Raw genomic sequence first — 21573 nt, 5'->3', positions numbered from 1 at the left:
ATGGTTACAAAATAACCGGGGGGCACTCCCATAGATGAGCTATATAGGTATGTGCCGCTGTGAAGGGTATGGTTTTCAATCAGTTTAGTCTGGGATAGGGTATAGAAATCAGAGAGTTTTGGTCTAGAATAGGGTGGCATTTGCCGTGAAACTGATCGGTGGTATGACGAATTAAGTCCAGAATAGGAATAGAAACTCAGAAGAAAAAGAGGCCTTCTTAAACGTAAATAAAATCATCACAGCATTGTTGTTGACAGATGGTTTTCCAAAAAACACTGATACTAATACAGTTCTAAAAAATGCTGGTGTCTAGTTTAGGGTTGCAAAATCAGCTGAAAATGGTCTGGTATAAGGTAAGGGTTTCAAATTCCCAGCGGCACAACCCCACCAAAAAATATACAGAGTGCCCCCCGGGCAAAATAATATGCAGTAATGCACGCTGATCCGTTGTGACAAGAAAGTATCTTCGACTCATTTTTTTGACAGCTTTGTGATGGGTTCCCTTTGACCTGTGACCTCTAAAACGTTTTGGGATGGAGTTGAATAACTGGTGTTGCAATCCAACTACAACCCATCTCGCGCGGTATCGGTACGGCGCGGCGCGCATCACTGCAATAACAAAACAGCACAGGCTGTTAGCTGCCTTTCCCCTCCCCTCACAGTACTTGCGGTCGCTCGTGATTGGATCGTAAACGCTGATTACTCCAGCGATGAATCCATTGTTGGCACACCCTTGGAAATAGGCCTGCGTGGGATAATTCAAATAGCCAGTCCATGAACAGTACTGGATGTAATGGCCAGTAGCAGGGCCTGGACGGCACTTAAAATAATGAAGGCGGTCTCCTTGGCATCGTCGGTAATAACTGATCCAGTGGCTCATAAAATAGTCTTAAATTCAAATATATTAAAATAAACCCATTAAAAACATTTGGAATCTTAAACGGCACATGCCCAAGCTAGGAGGACACAATTGTGGTTTTACTCGCGTGGAGCTGATTCGTGTTTTTTTAGCGTGTTTTCCGGTTTTTTTTTTCAGCATAATTGTCACAAGTGAGATTTTTCGCGAGCCCGTTGGGGAAGCAAAGCTTCTCAAATAGAATTACTTGTATTGCAAACCCAGACCGAAAAACAATTGTCACGCCCTGCGATAATATGATTGTAGCCCCAGATAAAGTTTCATTGGGCTTCGCTCATGCGCCGGCCGGGGCTGGTCACGGAATTTGCATGTTGCTCGGCCTAGAGGAAATGTACAAGTTATTTTTGCACGTGAAGATTTTGTTTTCCCTCTCAGGAGGACTTTTTCCGTAGCTTTACTTTTTCTGTCGCATGCCTTTGAGTTTTGAAAATTCCTTTTAAATTCAGCATGGCTTAAAGTACCTTGTTACCACATGTCTGAAGAGAAAGAAAACGTACAAATAGACCTCTTTAGCTTCGTTTGTTTGTTGTCCCATTGTAGACCACGTGATGTTACCCTTGAGAATGATCTCTTTCAAACTCAAACAAAAAAAACACGTGGAAATGACTGAATAATTTTCAGATAGACAAAGAGACAATTCTCAGGAGAGCATCACATGATCTACAATGGGCAATTTACATACGTAGCTAAAGAGTTCTATTCTCGTTTGTCATGTCGCTATCGTATTAGCATTCATCACGTGCAGTTGCTTTCTACTTCTACCCATACTCCCTTTCGGTCTTGTCGCATGCACTTTTGTGCTTTTTTTGACAACCTTTCTCGAATGAACTGTATACGCTATGTTCGCTTGACGCCAGAATAAGTGGTTTCAAATAGTTTCTGGTGAATCGTTGGCGCAACCAGAAAAAATTCATTGTTGGTGGGTGGGGTGGGGTGGGGAAGGTAACTGCGACGGACCAGCATCCCAGAAAGGTTTGAATCTAAAATCACATCACTTTGTAGGTCCAACACGCACATAACTTTTGCGAAAAAGGGTGATGACTTTACTATATTAAATAAGAAATCGAAAAACATTTTAAATTTTAAAGAACAATCAACGCTAAAACATGACTTTTCGGCGTCATTTTGTCGCCATTATCAAATGCAAATTATAAAGTTGTAAGCAGAATATATATATATTAAAGAACATCTCACTTGATTTTCCGCAATACGCGTAGAATGACTTGTGCCATGTGTTCAGCCATGGGAGGAAACCTGGTACCGATGAATCACACAACTGCGGTGTACCGGACGGGATTATTTGCGGGGAAATGGGTGTGGTTCTTTGCGTGGAAACGGATGGGATTATTTGCGTGGTATTAGGTAAGCTTGATTGCGGAGTAATGGGTGTGATTGTTATCATAATCAGCAAAACCAACACTGCTATCTTCATATCCGCCATGATGACCCTGAAAGAAATATAATCTCTGATGAGAAACGGTAACAGCGTAGAACGTTTATAACACTTTTCACAGCTGTTTAACCTTGCTGTAGATTTACGTTTTTGAAAAGATAACCGACTAACCTGACTAGTTGTTGTATGCTCGCATGAGTGGAAGGAAGATATCTGAACCTACCGTGAACATTTTTCGCAGCAAGCCTCGCAAGTACGTAAGGAGGCTCGATGTACTTTTGTAGCTCTTGAGGGGTTGTATTGAAAATGAACATTATCCAGAAAGCCATCTTCGATTTTTGCCAAACTACACCATAATGATCACATATGACCAAAGTTTAATTTTTACCTGGTTTCTTAGTAACTGAGGTTACCATAGCAATGATTATCGTTTTCTTTTGTTTTTAAACAAGCCTGATTTACTCGTAATCCAGATTGACTCTTGGTATTCATTTTTTTCATATGTTAAAGTATAGTGGATTGGCTACCTGTAGCTAGACGAAATTAACCGTTTTAAGCCGTTGGTTTTTTCAAAACCGAGGAAGGCCGAAGATTCTCGGCCGAAACGTCTTTATAAGAGTTTCAAACAAACGTTGTTTAAAACGTTTGATAATAGTCAGTGACAGACAAAATATTTGTGTTATGAATATTATTCCTGACTAAAAATTCAGCGCTTATCGTTTAACAAAAGTCTGTAAGAGCGTTTTTTTAGTAAATATAATCAAGAATGAAGTTTTTCGCAACATTTTGACAGTCGACATCTTTCAACCAATTAAAGCAGACGTACCTCCCTTTTTGTAAAATGTCTTTGATAGTGATAAATATTTTACAATATAACAATATTGATATTGATAAACATTTTACAATATAACAGCAAATGGCTATGATTACGAAATATTTACTTTTGATCAAATTTGGTCATTGATCACTATGGTGTATTTTGGCAAAAATCGAAGATTGGCGTCCTCATAATTTTCATTTTCAAAACAACCACCTAAGGGCTAAAAAACTCCATCGAGCCTCCTTAAAGTATTGGTCGAAGCACACAGCAGTAGATGGGAACTGGCTTTCATTAATTTCTGCTTTTTGAGGTTATTTATTGAGTTCCTTTGACGGTACTCAAAGACCAGCCCTTTCTACAACATCCCTGAAAATCCAGGAGAGAGCAATGAAGAGTGTTCGCGTAAAGTAATGGACGTCCTAACTGAACTCGGCGCCGATCCAGAAAACGTAATGTTCCACTCATACAATGCATCGGAAAGGAAATCGAAATAATGGGGATAAAATAAAAAAAAAAAAAACCAATAAAAAAATATTAAAAAATATTATTCCTCAACCCCCAAAAAAAAAAAAAAAAAAAAAAAAACTTTTTTTTTTTTTTTTTAAAAAAAAATTTGGGATGTTTTTTTAAAAAATATAAAAAAAATTTTTTAAAACCAACAAAAAAAACCGCTAAATTTCTTGCTAAACAATTCTTATATTTTGGGGTATTAAAATGCAAATTTCTGCCAGCAGGTTCTTAAACCACTAGGTTCTTACATGCGGGTGTTTACTGTAACACAGCTTCTTTGACGAGCTGCGAACAACGAAGAATTGACAAAGTTAAGAGAAGAGGCTTCACGTCCTCCACGTCCACGCCAATTTTAGTCCGTTTTGTTTCAAGAATGGATTGTGATTGGATTTGGCAAAACAGGAAAAAAACTAATGAACAGTTCTTGCTTATCTTCGGTAGAAGACTAATTGATATACAATAAACTCTATCAGGCGGTTAGGACTTAAAGAAGTTCTGTTATGTGCCACGTGTATAAAGCCTTTGTTACTTGTTTTGAATTCTGATGTTCGATATTCTACATCAGCTAATGTTCAATATTTGTCATTTTTTTTTCAGTTAAATTAATGAATATCCAAAATCAGGCATTGCCAGTTATGGAAAATGTTTTTGGCTTTGTTTACTTTTGACTCGGGTTGTTTATGTATATTTTGTTGTATTTTTATTATAAGAACAAAATATTCTTAACCCAACTGGTTAAGAAATTGACTATTTTCAAAGAGCTGCTTTTAGGTAAAGTTACCTGTCGTGTCAGAAGGTTTAAATATTACTGATCTCTGTTGTCAATTTTACCAGTAAAATGAATAAGCCTTATTTTTAAACGCTAAGAAAATTGTATCTTTTCGGATACGCTTTCTGAACTTTCAAGCTTCAGAAAATTTTAGGAAACGAAATTTTATTACCCGAATTTATGAGCCGCTGTTTCCTACTCGAAAATCGTAGCTTGCCTTTTTCGTGCCCAAAAGGACATTTTTTCTCCTCTCTCCGAAAACAGCAGGCATATTTTCCCCATATCACAAAAGTTTGAGCTGTTGAAATCACCAGTTTTCATCGCACGTTAATCCGAAAATCGTAAGCGAATAAAGGTCTTCCGAACAGTTATCCACTGAAACGGTCTGTTAGGTGCTCCTCATAGATGGATTATAGCACTTTTAGAGTTAAGCCGCCAATTTGTCCCGCTTATCCTTATTCTAACTCTCCCTCACCCGCGACATGATTTCTACATATTCTTCTATCTTTCGTTTTTCTGTATGTAAGCAAACTACAATTTTGACTCGTTCATACAAATTACAGCAGAGCTCCGACGCTCGAGCGGAGATCCATACCTAAGAAAACTTGGTAAACCCATCCAACTAAAAATACACATTACGAGTAAAACTACTTAGTGAAAATTCACGCCAAAACAACTTAATGAATAATTTCTTACCCAACTGCTTTATTTCACTAGCACTTTTCTCAGTGAGGATAAAACCTTTCAGCAATTGAAAGAAAGTAGGCTTCGTTTTGGGGCTCAACAACAGCAACAGCATATTACAAAGCGAAGGAAATATATTTTCAGGGGAACAAACAACTTGAAACCTAGTTAGCATTAGTACAACTTTACCTGAGACCTATTTGTCCTGCCTAAACTTCTCAACTGCTGAAGAGACTGTTCAGCTAATGTCCTTCGCTGATGCTTAAGTGCATGCATTCTATAATCTGATTGGAGCAAATCAAATGATGATTGTAAATAATAACTCACGGAACATGTCTGGCGTTTAAAAACATAGCAAATATTTAACCTAAATAAAGAATCTTAGAACCTGTTTGCGGTGTTTAATATAGTTTTAAAAAATATACAATTATACCATGCACGGAAGTCAAGAGTCGATTTATGAACCGGGCTGGGTATAAAATGCTGACCAATGCTGCTGAACTAAAGCGAACGAGACTTAATTTTCATTTTGCAAATGACTTTTCTGCGATTTTTAAGAAGTCAAACTCAATCGTGCCTTTCTTCATGCTACAACCTTGATAAATATTTTAGATCTCAAAACAGCAGCTGTGAAATCAAGTCGTCACGAGCTCTTATTTCCACAGTTGTTTCGTGCATCATAAACTTTGCGACAGTATTTTCGGAGACAATCGTGAGAAATTTACAATCCAAAACAACCTGCATTATCTTTCACTTTATATTTTGCGTGCTTATTTACTGTTGTTTCGTGATAAATTATCATAAGCTTTTAAAAAAGCTTTTAGTTATAAAGATTATCGTGAATGACCGACAAGCAAACATAACTGTTTCAGCTTTAGATTTGCTTTTTGTTTTTACAGTTGTTTTTTCATATAAACTTTTTAACAAGCTCTTAGCTGCGAGGATAGTCTTGAGAGAGTGACAATCAAACATAACTTTTTTAATATTCACGCTCGGTTGTTGTTCAGTTTTACACCCCCGGCCTTTTTCCGGAAAATAAATTTGCGCGCGAAAGAGGGCTTCTCCCCATTATGCGCCCCCCCGCAACGGTATTTTACCTCTTTAGCAGACTTGTTTCCTTCTCACACGGCAATTAAGCCAGTTTGAGAACAAACAACACAAATGTGTTCTTATGTGATCTCCTTTTCAATCTTATAATCTTGAAAGACATTACAACCATCTCCCAAAAAAAAAAAAAAAATAAATTTAAACCCCAGGCGCCAACGCAAAAGAGGGTGAACGAAACTGACGTCAACATAACTGGAACATTTCATGACCAAATATGTAATTTATGCTATCATAAACAAATATTTACTGTCAAGTGCTTTCCGAAATCCGAAACAACCTGCATTAGCATTCCGCGTGTTAGCGCTTGTTTACAAACCACAACAAACAGCGACTTGGAGAAGTCTAGTATTTTCGTGCCCTCATACACGGCTTTTAAAAAGCTGTTAGATATAAAGATAATCTTGCGAGATACTGACAATCTAACATAATAGGAACAGTTTTAACAATTGTTTCAAATTTCTGCCCGTTTTACTGAAAGTTGTTTCGTAATATCATAAACTTCTATTAAAAAGTTCTGAGATCACTGAACATTAGCGTACGCGTTTAGCGCTTGTTTACAATTGTTTCGTGCCCTCATTTATGGCTTTTAAACAAGCTTATAAATTGTGAGAGACTGACAATCTAACACAACTGTTTAAGAATTCAAATTCGCCCATTGTTTAAGTTGTTTCGTGGTATCATAAACTTTTTAAAAAGTTCTGAGATCATGAACATAATCGTTAGAGAAAGATCGTGACAAGAGATTTACAATCCGACAAAATTTCTAGATTCACATTTGGTTCTTGTTTTCACAGATGTTTCGTGTTTAATCATCAGATAACCTTTTCAAAAAGCTTTTAGATATGAAGATAATCGTGAGAGACTGACTCTCGTTTTTTTCGCAGTTGTTTCGTGGTATATTAACTTTTAAAAAAGCTTTTAAATCATGGTTAAAGTCTCAAGAGACACAATCAAACATAATTGTTTTTAATTCTGAATTTATGCAATAGATAATACCATTGTAATACCATTTAAATTGTTAATGGAAAGATGTTGACAAACGCGACGTTGTCGACGATTTGTAATTGACAGCGCTGCATTGAGTTGGGTTCCTCCCGCACTCTTTAAAATCATTAGTTCTTCAAAAAACAAGTTGTCGGAATTCAAAAACCTCATCTAGCCTTTGCTAATTTTCACACTTCCAGCAACGCTTAATTTAAAAAACTTTGCCACTACGCGATATAAATTCTAGCAGAGCCAGCCGGTCATGTAAGTCACACAGTATTTTGTTTTGACATCATACACAAACTGCCGTTGTTTTCACAGTTAGTTTTGCTCACTGTTTTGCTGTATCGTAAACTTTTTTATCAAGCTTTTAGATTAAGTCAAGAAGATAATCTATTGTTTAATACTTTAGAGATATTTAATATAGATAACTAAATGAATTTCCTTCGTCTTTAAGTTAGTAACGTGCGGTAGGAAGAGTCTAAACTCAGGTGACTCGCAACGGAGCGGGCGTAAATATTTGTCTACCTATCTAAATTCACGGGTACCAGATTTCAACACACTTTCTAATATAAACAAGTACAAGGGAGTAAAGTAAAATTAACATATGGATAATAAACCGCCGATAATATATTTATACTGGGCTGCAGTATCGCTTTTTGCTTTTTCTTGTTTGAGAAATTTTTCTGCAGTTTGTAAATATAATTTGCGAAAGCATAACTGACTTTTTGATCGGTGTTGGTGAGTAATTAAGTATTCCTCTAATTTTTTTGCCCATCAAAATCACACAAAATGTCACAGTTAACTCCGCAAACTAAAACTCTTGGGCAATCCCAATAAAATGTTACGTTTCCCATCGCCCGACCGACCCATTTTATCAAAAAGGAGAATAAAAAAAATTCCAGGTTCACTAGTCAAAGAAGCAAGTACTTAAATTTACAAGCACACGATCTTGTATTATTAACAACAATTGGTATGATGTGATGTCCTTGTCTTTAATTATCATCGATACTACGTTTTTTAAAGGCTGTTTAGACATTTGATAGTCGTATTAATTGTAAATAGACGACTAAATGAGGAATAACGAACGAAAAGATCACGTTTTCGAGTTGTCTTTGTAAAAATGCTTTCTTAGGCCCGGTTCAGACGCCGATCTTTTCGTGAGCCGAACCAAATTCCTTGACTTATATACATGAAAAGATCGGCGTCTGAATCAAATTAGAACGGCTATTTCAATTTGGAACGGCTCACCCGTTCTTCCGCCTGGCTTGGCCGAGAATTTCGCCTGTGGAACGCCTTTGGAACGGTTTGATTCAGATGCCGTACTTTTCATGTGCCGATCCTAACTCATAAATTATTATAATGTTTTTTGACAACTTTAACTGGTTTTATTGGAACTGTATTAGGACGGCCTCGGAACGGCCAAAAAGTACGGCGTCTGAATCAAGACGTGCTTTTGTCAATTTGGGTCGGTCCAAATTCGAATTGAGTTCAGCTCATGAAAAGTACGGCGTCTGAGCCGGGCCTTACTTAGCAGCCGGCCTTCTCTGAAACCCAGACCCCTTACTCTCTCCTCCGCAGAGGTTCCCGATGGGGCGTTCGTTGTAAAAATCCGCTGGGCAAAGTGAGTGCAGGCGCAATAGATCGAGATCCACTTCGCGGGGAACCTCTGCCGCAAGCTTGTCGTTTTCTCGAACATCCTTGTCGTTTTCTGGTACATTGATGAATTTCTGAGCCCTCGCCGACTTTGGCAGCTTGAAACTTGGCAAAAATCAGCGGAAAGTTTGTTACTTCAAGTAGGGACCGTTATTTCTCCGAAAAGTTTTCTTTTTTTCTGAAGAAAAGCAAAAATCTTTGTATCCGAAGTCCCCCCTGAAACTTGTGGGGAGTCGTGTGGGAAGTTTGTTGTTCTATGGAGGTCAAGCGTGAGTTGGGAAAAACTTCAAATAGCTTGACTTCCCACTCGAGGAGATATCTGTTGATGGTAAATATACTTCTTGGATTTCTTGAATTTCGTGCTTTTCCTGTTTAATTTCCTACATTTTGCAGTTCGCTTTAAATATCTACCAGTTTAATGTCTATGATCGTTTGATCGAGTAACACAACAACCACAAAACAAGCATTATTTCGTACAGAAAAATGCGAGTGAGATGAGTGTGTGCATAGTTTCTTCACAAGTTTTAGCAGCTGTTTACGAAGAAACAGAATTTAAGCTTATGCTTCGATTGGTTTAATTAGTTCGTACGGCAAAGATTAGAATTGATGTTGAAATTTCGCAATCGAATTCCCACCTGAGAATCTGTTTATACGTATCTAAATTTAACATTCTTCAAAACAAACCTACTTGTTCTCTTCTCTTTCAGGAAAGAATTAATCCGTTTTGAGAAGTTTCAGCTGCCAGAAGTTTCCAAATCGAATCCTTTGCTTGTTGAATTTGTTGTTCGCCACACAACAAAACAGATTTAATAAAACTACAATCTTTGTGCAAAATAAAACTTTTCCACATTTCCACGCCGGCATCTTAATGCGTTCTTGTTGACTCTGCTTGTCGTGCATCGCGTAATTAACTTCAGAACCGATTCCAGACATGCTATTAGCAGTCATTTTACTGACATATGGTAGTAACATATACACCACCCCCGGTGAGGAACACTAATAGAAAGGTTACCTCCCCCGGATGGCGGCCATATTGGGTGTGACATCTGGCAGAGGCTCCCGCGGCCGCTCTCGCCGTTTTATTTCGCCTGCACTCTTTTCGTACAGCGGACTCTCCCCACCGAAAACCTCTCTGAGGAGCCTCTGCGGAGGAGAGAGGACCCCTTAAAGTGTTCATTCTTTTTTTGCCCGACCGACCGACCCACCATCACAAAAGAGGGGGCGATGGGAAACTAAACATTTTTTTGGGATGGCCATGTTTGGAAAAAAATATTTAATGAAACATTTCTGTATTCAATGTACAACCAAAGCGCTAACGATTAAAGCTAAGTGCTTTAAGTTGAAAACAGCATTAATAGAATAAAGTACAATAAACAGATTCATTAATTTTCGGAAACGTTCTTAAATATTTATTAACGTTCGTATTGCCTTGGGCAATCTTCGAAAACCTTCTGTGTAGAAAATGCACAGAATGTAAAAAGGTGCTCGAAAGAAAAAAAGTTCTCGAAATATGAAAAGTCGCCAAAACTTGTCCTTTCTTGTGGGTAAACCAACAATTAGTCCTGCTTATCCTTTTGCTATCTCCCCCCACCGCCCCCCCCCCCCCCTTCCCTGGCATCCTTTTTACCAATTCGTTCATACAAATGACAATGGAGCTCCCGCGCGCGGGTGGAGCCCCATATCTAAGAAAACTTTTTTTTTAATTTTTTTTTATTGAATGAAATACACACATTTACAGTAAAATCGACACACACACAAAAAAAATACAGGAAATAAAGTAAATAATTAATTACAGGAATAAAAGTACAAAGAAGGAAAGGAAAAATACACGTTCACTTGTTTACATGAATATTTAAAAAACAATATATATATCTAGTGCCTACCTCTCTTACTTAATTAACACTAACTGAACTTTAATTTTGAAAAAAAATACTGTAATTAATAAGAAGATTAAATAAGTTTTGGACAAAAAGAGAGAAGCAATTTTCCCTTACTCTAAATTATGATGGATCAGTGATATTTCTCAACACTGAGCCGGAAATTCAATTTGGCAATAAATTCTTCAAAATTGCATGTTTTAGATTGGAGCTTCTGACAATATAAGTAATATTTGACAAACAATAAACAGAAATTGAGCTTTAAAATATTTTGGTTGTCTCCTGTGCCATCCATAACCCCAAAGAGCCTTTCCACTTTGGAAAGCGAATAGCTAGTGTTGTTTGAACTATTGAACCAATTTATAAGTTTATCAGTGAGCATCGTGATAAGTTGGCAGTCTGCATAAGAGTGCAATATAGAGTCAGGTTCATCGCAATATAAGCATCCATTATTTGTTTCAATTCCATATATATGCAGCTCTTTTTTGGTGACGATTATTCGGTGGATTAATTTAATATATAGATTTAGACACGCCTAAAAGCGGAGCTCCCCATTTATTTAATTTTCACTGGAGCTTCCAATGTTTTCATTCTAGTGAATAAGCGGCCAAAGTACTAATGTTTATGGCGGTTTATAGGTGCAAGACAAATTTAAATAGCTCACGGTTAAACTGAATGTCAGCAGTACGACAAAAATAATAATCTTAAAGCGGGACAAAATCATTACTAATGGCACGAAAAATTACTTTAGAGTACAGTAAATTATCTGCTTTCTAGCAATAGAAAATAGTTTTGCGATCCTGTTATAGTTTCGCAGCAGTTTAGTAGACTCCACAATATCTATTACATTGATATAGAATATATTCAACGTGCTTTACAGAGGCTGTTGGATTAGCTCAATCGGTAAGGTGCCAGTCTGCGGCTCGGGAGGTCGTGAGTTCAAATCCCAGAGGGTCAAGTTTTTTTTTGTTTTCTTTTTTTAGGCGGTGACGCCTATATGTTATCGCTCGGTGGACGGACGTGTGAGGTGTGAGAGATTACTCCAACCGAGTAGCACTGGGAACTAGGCACTTTGATTGTTTACTCAGTTTCGGTTCGCCATCTTTGATTGTCAATGAGTATGAAACATCTTTAAGAGCATCCATCGGCAAAACGCGTTTGATTTCTAACGTACAGTTAAACGGAGTTTTGGGGTCAGGGGAGAATGATGTACTGGATAATTGTGAGCTCGCTTAAAGAACTTTTTTACCGTTGTACGTGTATTCGAAGTCGGCATACGTGATGGCACACTAAGTTGTCTGATGTTGAATTTGACGAGTGAAGGCCGGTTAGTGTCATAACTTTTGAAACCTTTCCAAAAGGGAGACCGATGGAAGCAGTATCTTGATTAGATTGCAAAGGTGAGCTATCTGAAATCATTGTTTGCTTTGACGTGCATTGTTGTCGATAATATTAATCTTTAAGTTAATTTTCTTTTCTTTTCCCTTCGCGACTCGCCATCTTCCTTTTACTGCTTTTGATAATATTTATTCGGGTATTTATCTCAAGCCATTAAAAATAACACAGTGACGGTATCCGTATTCCTATTTGTACGAGAAGCCAGAGTTCAGAAAGAACTTCTACCCTTTTGCTGATTTAGCTGATCTAAAATGTTTTGTTTGATAAGTTGCATAAATGCATGTAAGTGATTCTAGTAAGCGGTGTTGACTTCATTACATTTCAGACCATTTCAATACGGAAATGTCACACAATCTTCAGTATCGACTAGGTGTGGAAATCAATCCTGGGCCTTTCTGTTGCTAAATGACGAAGTTCATAATGATTTAATGTATTTATCTTATCATACTGTAGGTTTGTAATGTATTTGAGGTTCGTTTTGTAGTCAAGGCAAATAAAAATTAAAATGAATAAGAAAAATGCAATTTCTGGGATCATTGTAAAGCGTCATCGCCTGTGCATGCATGTATGCGTGCCGGTTATTTTTTTACCCCGTAGCAATAAAATGGTTTGTTTATTATATCAACCCGATTTAGCTTTCGAATGCTCCTTCATGTACGATGCTGGCTTTACAGATAGACACGAAAGTCATCGATCGATTATGGCTCTCAATGTCCACTTTTTTGGCGGTCGATTACTTTCTACACGTAATTTTCAGCCACATTTTGTTTCATTACTTCTTGTTTTTCTTTTCAAACCTCTTTAAATTTTAAAGGCCGCCTTTATACGGCCGCCTTTATACGGCCTTCTTGCTTCACTCTTTCTACCATCAAACTATGGCCGCCATGTTGCGCGACTCCGTACGTATGTACGCCGTACGTACGCGCCCGCGAACCATGCCGCTATCCATGTTGACCATGAAAACTCATTTCGATAGTGTTCCTTCTTTCATGGTTATGGTGCTACGCTTAGGAGCTCCGCTATAATAAAATTCTCTTAACTTGCTGTCCTTACAAATTTTGCTTATTCGTGAGAAAACTAACCCCCAATTAAACACTTGCAGATTAAGATCTTTTTCCCACTTCTTTGTTCCGGATGGTTCAATTATGGAGGCGTTTATAAAAAGCCAGTAGTAATCCTTGCATCTCAATTTGGCAATGTCTAATATAACCGAAGCGGAAAACTGAAAGATTGTATTGTTGAGGCTATTTCTCACGTCAAAACTCGGTTGAGCTCGTGCTTTCTCAAGCAAGAAGTCAGGAATCGCAGAAAGTACTTGTAAATAGTTTAAAAAATTGCATTTAACATTATATTTCTCTTGGAATGCTTGAAAAGATAAAAATTTCCCGTTATTGTCCAAAATATCTTGTATTGTAGATATCCCGTTTTCCATCCATTTTGGGTAATAGATTGGTTTTCTATCAATTAGTATATCTTTGTTGTTGAACAGGATCAGAGCAGATTCACTATTTGGTTCATACAGGTTCTTCAACTCTAGGAAATATGCTAACATGTTTTTGTAGAATAGTGGAATATCATAGTTTTCTAAGATGCTGTTATCATAATTGCAACGAAGGAAGAATTGGAGGCCACCATACTTTCCAAAAAAAAGTTTGGGATGGTTTTCCAAGCTTCCGGGAAACTTTGGTCTTTTGTCAGGAGTCTGGAGATCCATACCAAATTTAAAGATTTGAATAAGACGTCCACATTTGGAGCACGTAAGCCCCCGTTTGCATAGTCCTGATACAAGACATCTCTTTTAATTTTGTCCTGTTTTTTATTCCAGATAAAGCTGAAAATATGATTTTTAATGGTAGGAATATAACATTTTGGAATTATTGATGTCGAAGCTGAATAAACCAGATGCGGAATGCCCAAACATTTTACTATTAAATATTTCCCGAGTAAAGAGAGGTTCCGAGCCCCCCAGATGCCTAGTTTGGTAGACATATTGTCAATTTTTGCCTCTACGTTTTTCTTTTGGTTCCCTTTCTCATTGTAAGAGATAAACGTCCCTAGTACTTTGACAGGTTCCTTAGTCCACATGAGACTAAAAGGCTTGGACTCATTGAACCTTTGAGGACCCAACCATATTGCTTTTGTCTTTTCCACATTGAGTTTAAGTCCCGAAATGTTACCAAAATCGTCTACTAATTTAAGTGAGGTTTTAACTGAAGTTAAATTGCTTAAAAATAATGAGGTATCGTCTGCAAATTGGCTGACCCTGTGTTCTCTTCCAAAAAGTTTAATCCCTTCTAGAGAGCGTTCCTCTCTAATTCTAACCGCTAATACTTCAGCCCCCAATATAAACAAGTATGGGGAAAGAGGACACCCCTGTCTCACACCCCTAGACAGCTGAAATAACTCAGTTGTAAAACCATTGTGTAAGACTGAACTTTCAGCTTTAGTATACAAGGTTTTAACCCACTGCTTTAAAGAAGTACCGAAGTTGAAAAGATGAAGAGTTTGCTGAATGAAAGACCATTCTAAAATAATTGTGTCAAAAGCTTTCTTAAAATCTAATAATAAAAGAATACCCGTAATATTCTGGAGTTTGGTCTGTTCCATAATATCGTTTATTCGCCTTATGTTTTGTCCAATGTACCTGCCTTTCATGAAGCCCGTCTGATCTGTGTTAATAAGCTGCGGGAGAAACTTTTCAATTCTTGTAGCAATGGCTTTGGATGCAATTTTATAGTCAACGTTTAATAAAGTTATTGGTCGCCAATTGGATAGCTTTTTCAATTCCGTGTTTTCTTTGGGAATGAGTGTTATCACTCCTCTACGCTGAGAGATGGACATCTCACCGTCGTCATAGGCAGCGTTTATGCTATTGAGAAAATCTTGGTCCAAAAGGTAAAAAAAAGCCTTATAAAACTCGACCGTAAATCCATCTTCACCAGGTGATTTTCCGTTTGCCATTGATTTTAAAGCATTTTGGCATTCTTCGAAAGTCAACTTCCCCTCCATACGGTCGTTTTCTTTACTGGATAATTTTGGAAATTGCAATGGTGTCTTACTGATAAACTCTTGAAAGACCGTATCTGTTACGTTATTAGCTGAGGTATAGAGATTTTGGTAGAAAGATTTTATTTCATCCAGCATTTGTTTCTCATCGGTAGTGTTGAGCCCTTCTGATGTTTGGAGCTCCGTTATAATTTTTTTATTATAATTCTTCCTTTCCATATTTAGGAAGTATTTTGTCGGTTTCTCTCCTTCCTCTGTCCAGCGAACTTTTGATCGAAAGATTGCGCTTTCTGCCCGTTTCTCGTAACTACGTCGAAGTTCGTTTTGTAAATATTCGTGTTCCTTGAGGGCAGACTCTAAGTTAGCATCGTCCGTACAAGAGTTAATTTTTTCGTCTAAGATTTCCAAGCGCTTCTCAAGGTTTTTTTCCAGCTCACGGACTTTTCTTGCTTTTTGTTTACAATAGGGAATAGTTAAGCTTCTAATTTCCATTTTAATAAGTTCCCATTTTAATTTCAGATCTTCGATATCCGAGTATTTGTTAACAATACCGGGATAACTATTTCTTATAAGATTGACGTAAGATATGTCATTTAGTAAGAGGTTGTTAAATTTCCACAGGCCAGGGCCTCGTTTGTTATTAGACAAATTTAGATGAAGTATAACCGCCTTGTGGTCCGGGGCAATAGAAGTTTTGATATAAGTTTTAGAGACTTGCCAAGCAAAGGATCTAGCGACCAAGAAATAATCTATCCTTGACTTAACTTTGAGCGCCTTGGATTCGTAAGTGAAACTACTTTTGTTTGGATGTTTCTCTCTGAAGGTGTCAAGAAGATCCATTTCATCCATCATTACCATAATTTGATATCTAAGAAAACTTGATAAACTCATCCAGCGCTCAAAATTGTTGTTGTCGCGCGACTGTCCGTCCGTTACGAAGAAAATAATGGAATATATTGGTTCTTTAGAGTTTTTCTCATTTAATATATACACAAGACAATTTAGTTTTCTCCTAAACTTCAATTTGGAGTTATTGTGTGCGTTATTCTCTCAAAGTCAAAGCTTTGAAGACAAAATTGAAATATGAATTTCCTATATATGGAACTAAACTGCTTTATAAGGCTAAAAGACACGGGAAGAGGAAGGGAATGGGGAGAAACGGAAGAGGGAGGGAGAAGAGAGGGAAATGGAGGGAAAGAAAGTGTTTTTATTATTATTTTGCGTTACATGGGTCCAGCTCAAATAACGTAAAAGCCCTAGGAAGGTAAAAACTATTTTAACAAGTTTTCTAGATAATAAACAGACCCAAGAAACGAGAACAAACAAATTAATGATAAACAATGACATTGAATGGGTTGCAAGACTTTTTATTATTATTATTAATTGAGACGTTCGCTGGTTAACAAACTATTTTGACAAAGGCACATTACAAAATTGCTAAATTCCTGAAAAGTCGTAGAAACGCTGTTACTCGCGATTTGCGCTGAGGCAAAAAGCTAAAAACCAAAAACTGAAACACGATTATAATATCAGATACATCCAAAGCAGAAAAGAATTTGTTCCTGATACTGCTTTATCATATTACTCAGTTCTTGTTTAGTCGGTTAACTTCTTGATAGCAGACCTGCAGAACGACTTTCTTAGAATGCACAATATTTTTGCGCCTGTCTGTTACAATCTATGTTTAGTCAATGTTATCGAAAAATGTTGTCTCTGGTTAACTCCGTTCCCATTATGTCACGGTCTCTTTTTAAGTCCTTGCACTTTTGACGCTGTTCTTCAGTTTTGCATTTTGCAGATATGGAATCGCCAAATGCGGTCTTTGTAGCTGCGAAAATAAGTTCAGTTACGCCATAATTAGCATTTGGCGAAAGCTATCTGAGGAGTACTTTTATGTGGTACTGTTTATTGTGCTGTATAAGGTGGTTCTAACTTTAAGTTTGTGAACGAAATCTTTGCGTGTAACCATTCAAATGAAAGCTATTGAGCAGTACTTTTTAGTGGTACTGTTTACTATGCTGTAGAAGGTGGTTCTTTCTGTTAAGTCTGTGGATAAAACCCTAGTGTGTGACCATTCAAATGAAAGCTTTTGAGCAGTATATCACTTACTATGAGTTGTATGAACTTCCCACTCCGGTCAAGGTGTAACCAAAGGGAACTTGGTAGTTCAACAGAGTCTGACCAAAGTAGTTTTTATACCAGGTACTCAGGCAGTTAGTCTGGAGGTACTGTACGTAGCCTTGTCCCGGTTTGTAACCCCAGATCCGGCAACAGCGGAACTTAATCCTGTAAAATTCAAAAAAATAAATTCACGGGTCAGCTAACTGCCTTATTATAGGAATATAACGAAGCATTTTAACAAAGCGAACAAAGTTTACGCGTAATAAAATGAACGCGAATTTAAGAAAAGTTCTGGTTAGATGCTTATAGTAAACGTGTTAACATAAATAAAATTAACGCGAATTTTTGAAATTCGCGTTAATAACATGTATCGTTAATTTCTTTCAATAAGGTGTAAGTTAAAGTCTCAGTACTAATTATATATTAGCTTGTTTCGCTAAAACCTATTTTTAGCAGCACAGGATCTTTAAGGTAATTTCAAAATAAATACTAGTTTACAAACTTCCGTGCATGATTAATAATGATAATTAGTAATAATTAACATTTATATAGCGCGAACCTTTAAATAAATATTCAGTTTTTTTTTTTTACAGTGAGTTGAAAAATAAGAATTGAAATTAAAACTAACTTAAGATTACAAAATAATATGCAGTAATTCACGCTGAATTGCCGCTACTGAAAAATGTTTTTGATTCATTTTTTGACATCTTTTGACAGCTATTGAATGGGTTCCTTCTGACCTTGTGACCAATGAAAGTCGTTTTGCGAATCATCAACTACCTTTCTCGCGCGGTATCGGCGCAGCGCGCATCACTGCAATAACAAAACCGTGGAGGCTGTTAGCTACCCTTCCCCTCCCCTCACAGTACATACACGCGGTCGCTTGTGGCTGGATCATAGACGCTGATTACTCCAGTGATAAATCCATTGTTGGCGCACCCTTTGAAATAGGCCTGCGTGGGCAAATGTAGCAAGTTAGTCCAGGAACAGTGCTGGATGTAACTGCCATTAGCAGGACCTTGACTGCATTTGAAGTAATGAAGGCGGTCTCCTTGGCATTGTCGGTAATAAGAGATCCAGCGGCTCAAAAAGTGGTCTAAAATTCAAAGTATATTAAAATAAACTCATTAGAATAACATTTGGCATCTTTAACTGCACAGATAAGGGGCACAAGCGTGGTTTTTTTTGCGTGGGGCTGAAAAAACGATTGTCAGGCCTGCGATAATAAGATTATAGCCCAAAATAAAATTCGTTGGGCTTATACGCTATTAGCTTGCGTAGCTGGCGGTTTTGTTGGGGTTTAAAGCGCGCACAAGCAAGTGGCGAAGCCGCGAGGGAGCCGCAAGGGGCTTTGGACAGCATCCCAGAGAGGTTTGAATGTTAAAGGGGCTAGGTCACGGTATTTTAGGTAGTTCTGTTTATTTTCGTTAACTAAGAGCTCTAAACTTCAAATTGGCAGGGAAAAAGTCTTTTATTGGCAAAATCACGGCCACATAACCAACAAGGATGATTTTCGAGCATTGTAAATGACACTTTCATACAAATTGAGATAAACTTGAAAAAGTCGGGCCGACGTTTTTCAAGTTTACCCGAACGCAATCCATTTTATTCTTCTTAAAAGTTGCCCATCCATGCCCCTTTTTGACCTTTCTCTGTTTCTTTTGAGTTCTTCTACAGTTTAATAAGATTATAGCCTTTTAAGATTATAACTCTTTGAGTTCTTCTACAGTTTTAAGCCGTCATTGTGATGTATCAGTTAGTTCTATAACTAGTTGTTCAGTGCCGAGATTGCCTAAAACTGCGTGACATAGCCTCTTTAAATCGCATCACATTATAGGTCCAACATGCACATAATTATCGCGACAAAGGGTGATGACTTCAATTTAAGCAGAATAAATTATTGATTATTGCAGCCCTGTCTGGGACTGTTTGAGTAGTTACTTGAGTGATAAGCTCCAAAAATTACAGAATCGTGCAGCCAGAGTTAGTACTAAATCACCTTTTGATAGGAGGTCAAACCACCTCCTGTCCACCCTCGACTGGGAGAGGCTATTTCTTCGACGAAAGAAACAGAAAGCCTTGATGATGATTAAACCCATAAATGGACTCGCCTCAGATTATCTTAAAAGTCTTTTCTCTCATCGTCACTCTGTTTATAACTTGAGAGCCTCTGAGGGAAAGCTGACTCTACCCAAACCAAGCACCAATTATTTGAAATGAAGCTTCTCTTACAGCGGGGCTATGTTGTGGACTAACCCGCCTTAATGCATAAAAAATGCTGTATCTGTTAAGAAGTTAAAGCAAATTATTAAGAAAGTAGCTGATACTGCTGATATTTCGGATTACCACACGGCAATCATGTAAAGCAGTTGTAATTAGTTTTTGGTTTTTACTTAAGCTTGAATAACAGATGATTTTCCGTGTGTAAATAAAGTTTTACATTACACATTACATATGTTAACGAACATCTCACTTGAGCTGGTGCAATACGCGTAGAAAGACTTGTGCCATGTGTTGTGCCATGGGATGAGTGCTGGTACGGACGGATCACACAACTGCGGGGTGATGGGTGTGACTGTTATCATAATCAACACAACCAACAGCGCTATCTTCATATCCGCCATGATGACCCTGAAAAGAAAAAAATATCTGATGAGAAACAGTAAAAGCGTAGGCCATGGCCTAACTCACGAAGCGGTCTATCGAAGCTCAGTGGTTAGAGCCCCCAAACGGTATCTGGGAGGCCATGGGCTCAATTCCCGTCAGGGACACAGATTTTCTCTATAACACGGTCGTGACAAATGGACATTTCATCCTAACCATTTATTCACTGAGCTTAAAATTTACCATCTTCATTTTTTATTGCTTTATATTTCGTGTAATTTTTTATCAGTGAGTGAATTAAAACCTCACGCGCGTAAATTTGGAGTACGAATTTTTGCGCAAAAAATTGTCGCTTTTTTAAAACCAATCACTAAGCGTAGCAATGTGAAAAAAGAAAACGCGAATTACTTTCGACACTCGAGTGAAAACCCTACTAAATAAAAGTAATCAAAAACTATTCCTTTTGCTAATATTTTGTTAAATATTAGCAAGTTATATCATGTTTCGTGAGCTTTTTAAGCGTGTTAGCTTGCCAGACGCTTGACTCTGTTATGTGCTACGACTGCAAAGAACAAATTTGCATTTTGCGGCCGAAAGGTGTGAAATGTGGCACGAGCCATCCTTTTTAAAGCGGAACTTCTTGTTTTACCTATAATATACTTAAAAAAGTAAAAGACTGTTTGAAAATTTTTCTTTTCCCATTTTAAGGTTATGACTTTCTATGACTAGAAAATGAAAAAAAAAAATCAGTGTTTAATTTACTTGAAGGCTGCCCATGTTTCCAGCGTCGTTCGGGTAATTTTTAACTCTGAGCTGATGTATTGCACTCGCAAAAACAAAAGCTACTACGATTGTGATCTTTATAAAGAAGAAGACAAAAATAAAACACTTTTAAAGAATAAAAGAAGAATACAAATTTCTGTGGCTTTGCCTTTACAGAACAGTAAACGCTTTTGATACGGTTTCGTACTTCCTAATTTTTGTTATTAACTCGTTCATAATTTTTCAAAAAGAAAAACTAATGGATATCAAAAATATACTTCATTAAGTAAAGTGACTCTAACTTTTGCAATTAAATTTGTTTTTATAAACCGACATAGGTTTGGGTTGTACGAGTAAAAGGTTTCAAATTGTGTCCAATTTAAGCACAAAATCAACTGTTGTTTTGCACTTTCAGCAATAACGAAAGGAAAAGGGCGCCGTTTTAGTGGCCAGCGACAACAACACGATATTACCAAGCGAAAGAAATATTTTGAGGGGAACAAACTACTTGAAGCCTAGTTAGAAATAGTGCAAATTTACCTGAACGTTATTTGTCCTGCCTGAACTTCTCAACAGCCCAACAGACTGTTCAGCTAATGTTCCTCGCTAACGCTTAAGTGCATGCATTCAGCAACCTGATTGGTCAAAGAACATACCAAATATTTATTGTAAATAATAACTCACGGAATATATCTGTGGATTTTAAAAGCACAGCAAATATTAAACGTAAACAATGAATCACAGAACCTGTCTGCGGTGTTAAATATAATTAACAGATATAATTATAACACGGAAGCCAACAGTCGATTTGTTAAACGGGCTGGGTATAAAAGGCTGTTCGAAGCTGCTGAACTAAAGCGAACGAGACTTAATTTTCGTTTTGAAAATGACTTTTTTAGATTTTTAAGAGATCAAACGCGATCGTGTCTTTCTTCATGCTAAAAGCTTGATCAATGTTTAAGACAT

General features: G+C 37.3%; 1 protein-coding gene across 4 annotated transcripts in view; it reads right to left on the bottom strand.

The window, feature by feature from the left end:
• Positions 1-21228, bottom strand: part of LOC144630007 (dermatopontin-like) — a 39898-nt gene extending 18670 nt beyond the window's left edge. Inside the window, exons 1-5 of one of the 4 annotated variants that reach the window (XM_078488276.1) lie at positions 21148-21222; positions 19715-19872; positions 18115-18337; positions 17230-17406; positions 16460-16948 (exon numbers count right to left, since the gene is read on the bottom strand). In XM_078488276.1, coding sequence (XP_078344402.1) covers positions 16900-16948; positions 17230-17406; positions 18115-18337; positions 19715-19865 — 600 coding nt within the window. In that variant the 5' untranslated portion in view covers positions 19866-19872; positions 21148-21222 and the 3' untranslated portion in view covers positions 16460-16899. Of the gene's footprint in view, positions 1-665; positions 889-2110; positions 2365-5281; positions 5370-16459; positions 16949-17229; positions 17407-18114; positions 18338-19714; positions 19873-21147 lie in introns of those variants that run through there. The other 3 variants (XM_078488275.1, XM_078488273.1, XM_078488274.1) reach the window with 3 other exon arrangements.
• Positions 21229-21573: the final 345 nt, after the last annotated feature.

Source organism: Oculina patagonica, chromosome 11, assembly GCF_052425735.1.
Source record: "Oculina patagonica isolate OP01 chromosome 11, crgOcupat, whole genome shotgun sequence".
Lineage (NCBI taxonomy): Eukaryota > Metazoa > Cnidaria > Anthozoa > Scleractinia > Oculinidae > Oculina > Oculina patagonica.
The sequence above is the reverse complement of the archived record's forward strand: the minus strand, read 5'-3'. Positions and strand labels throughout refer to the sequence as shown.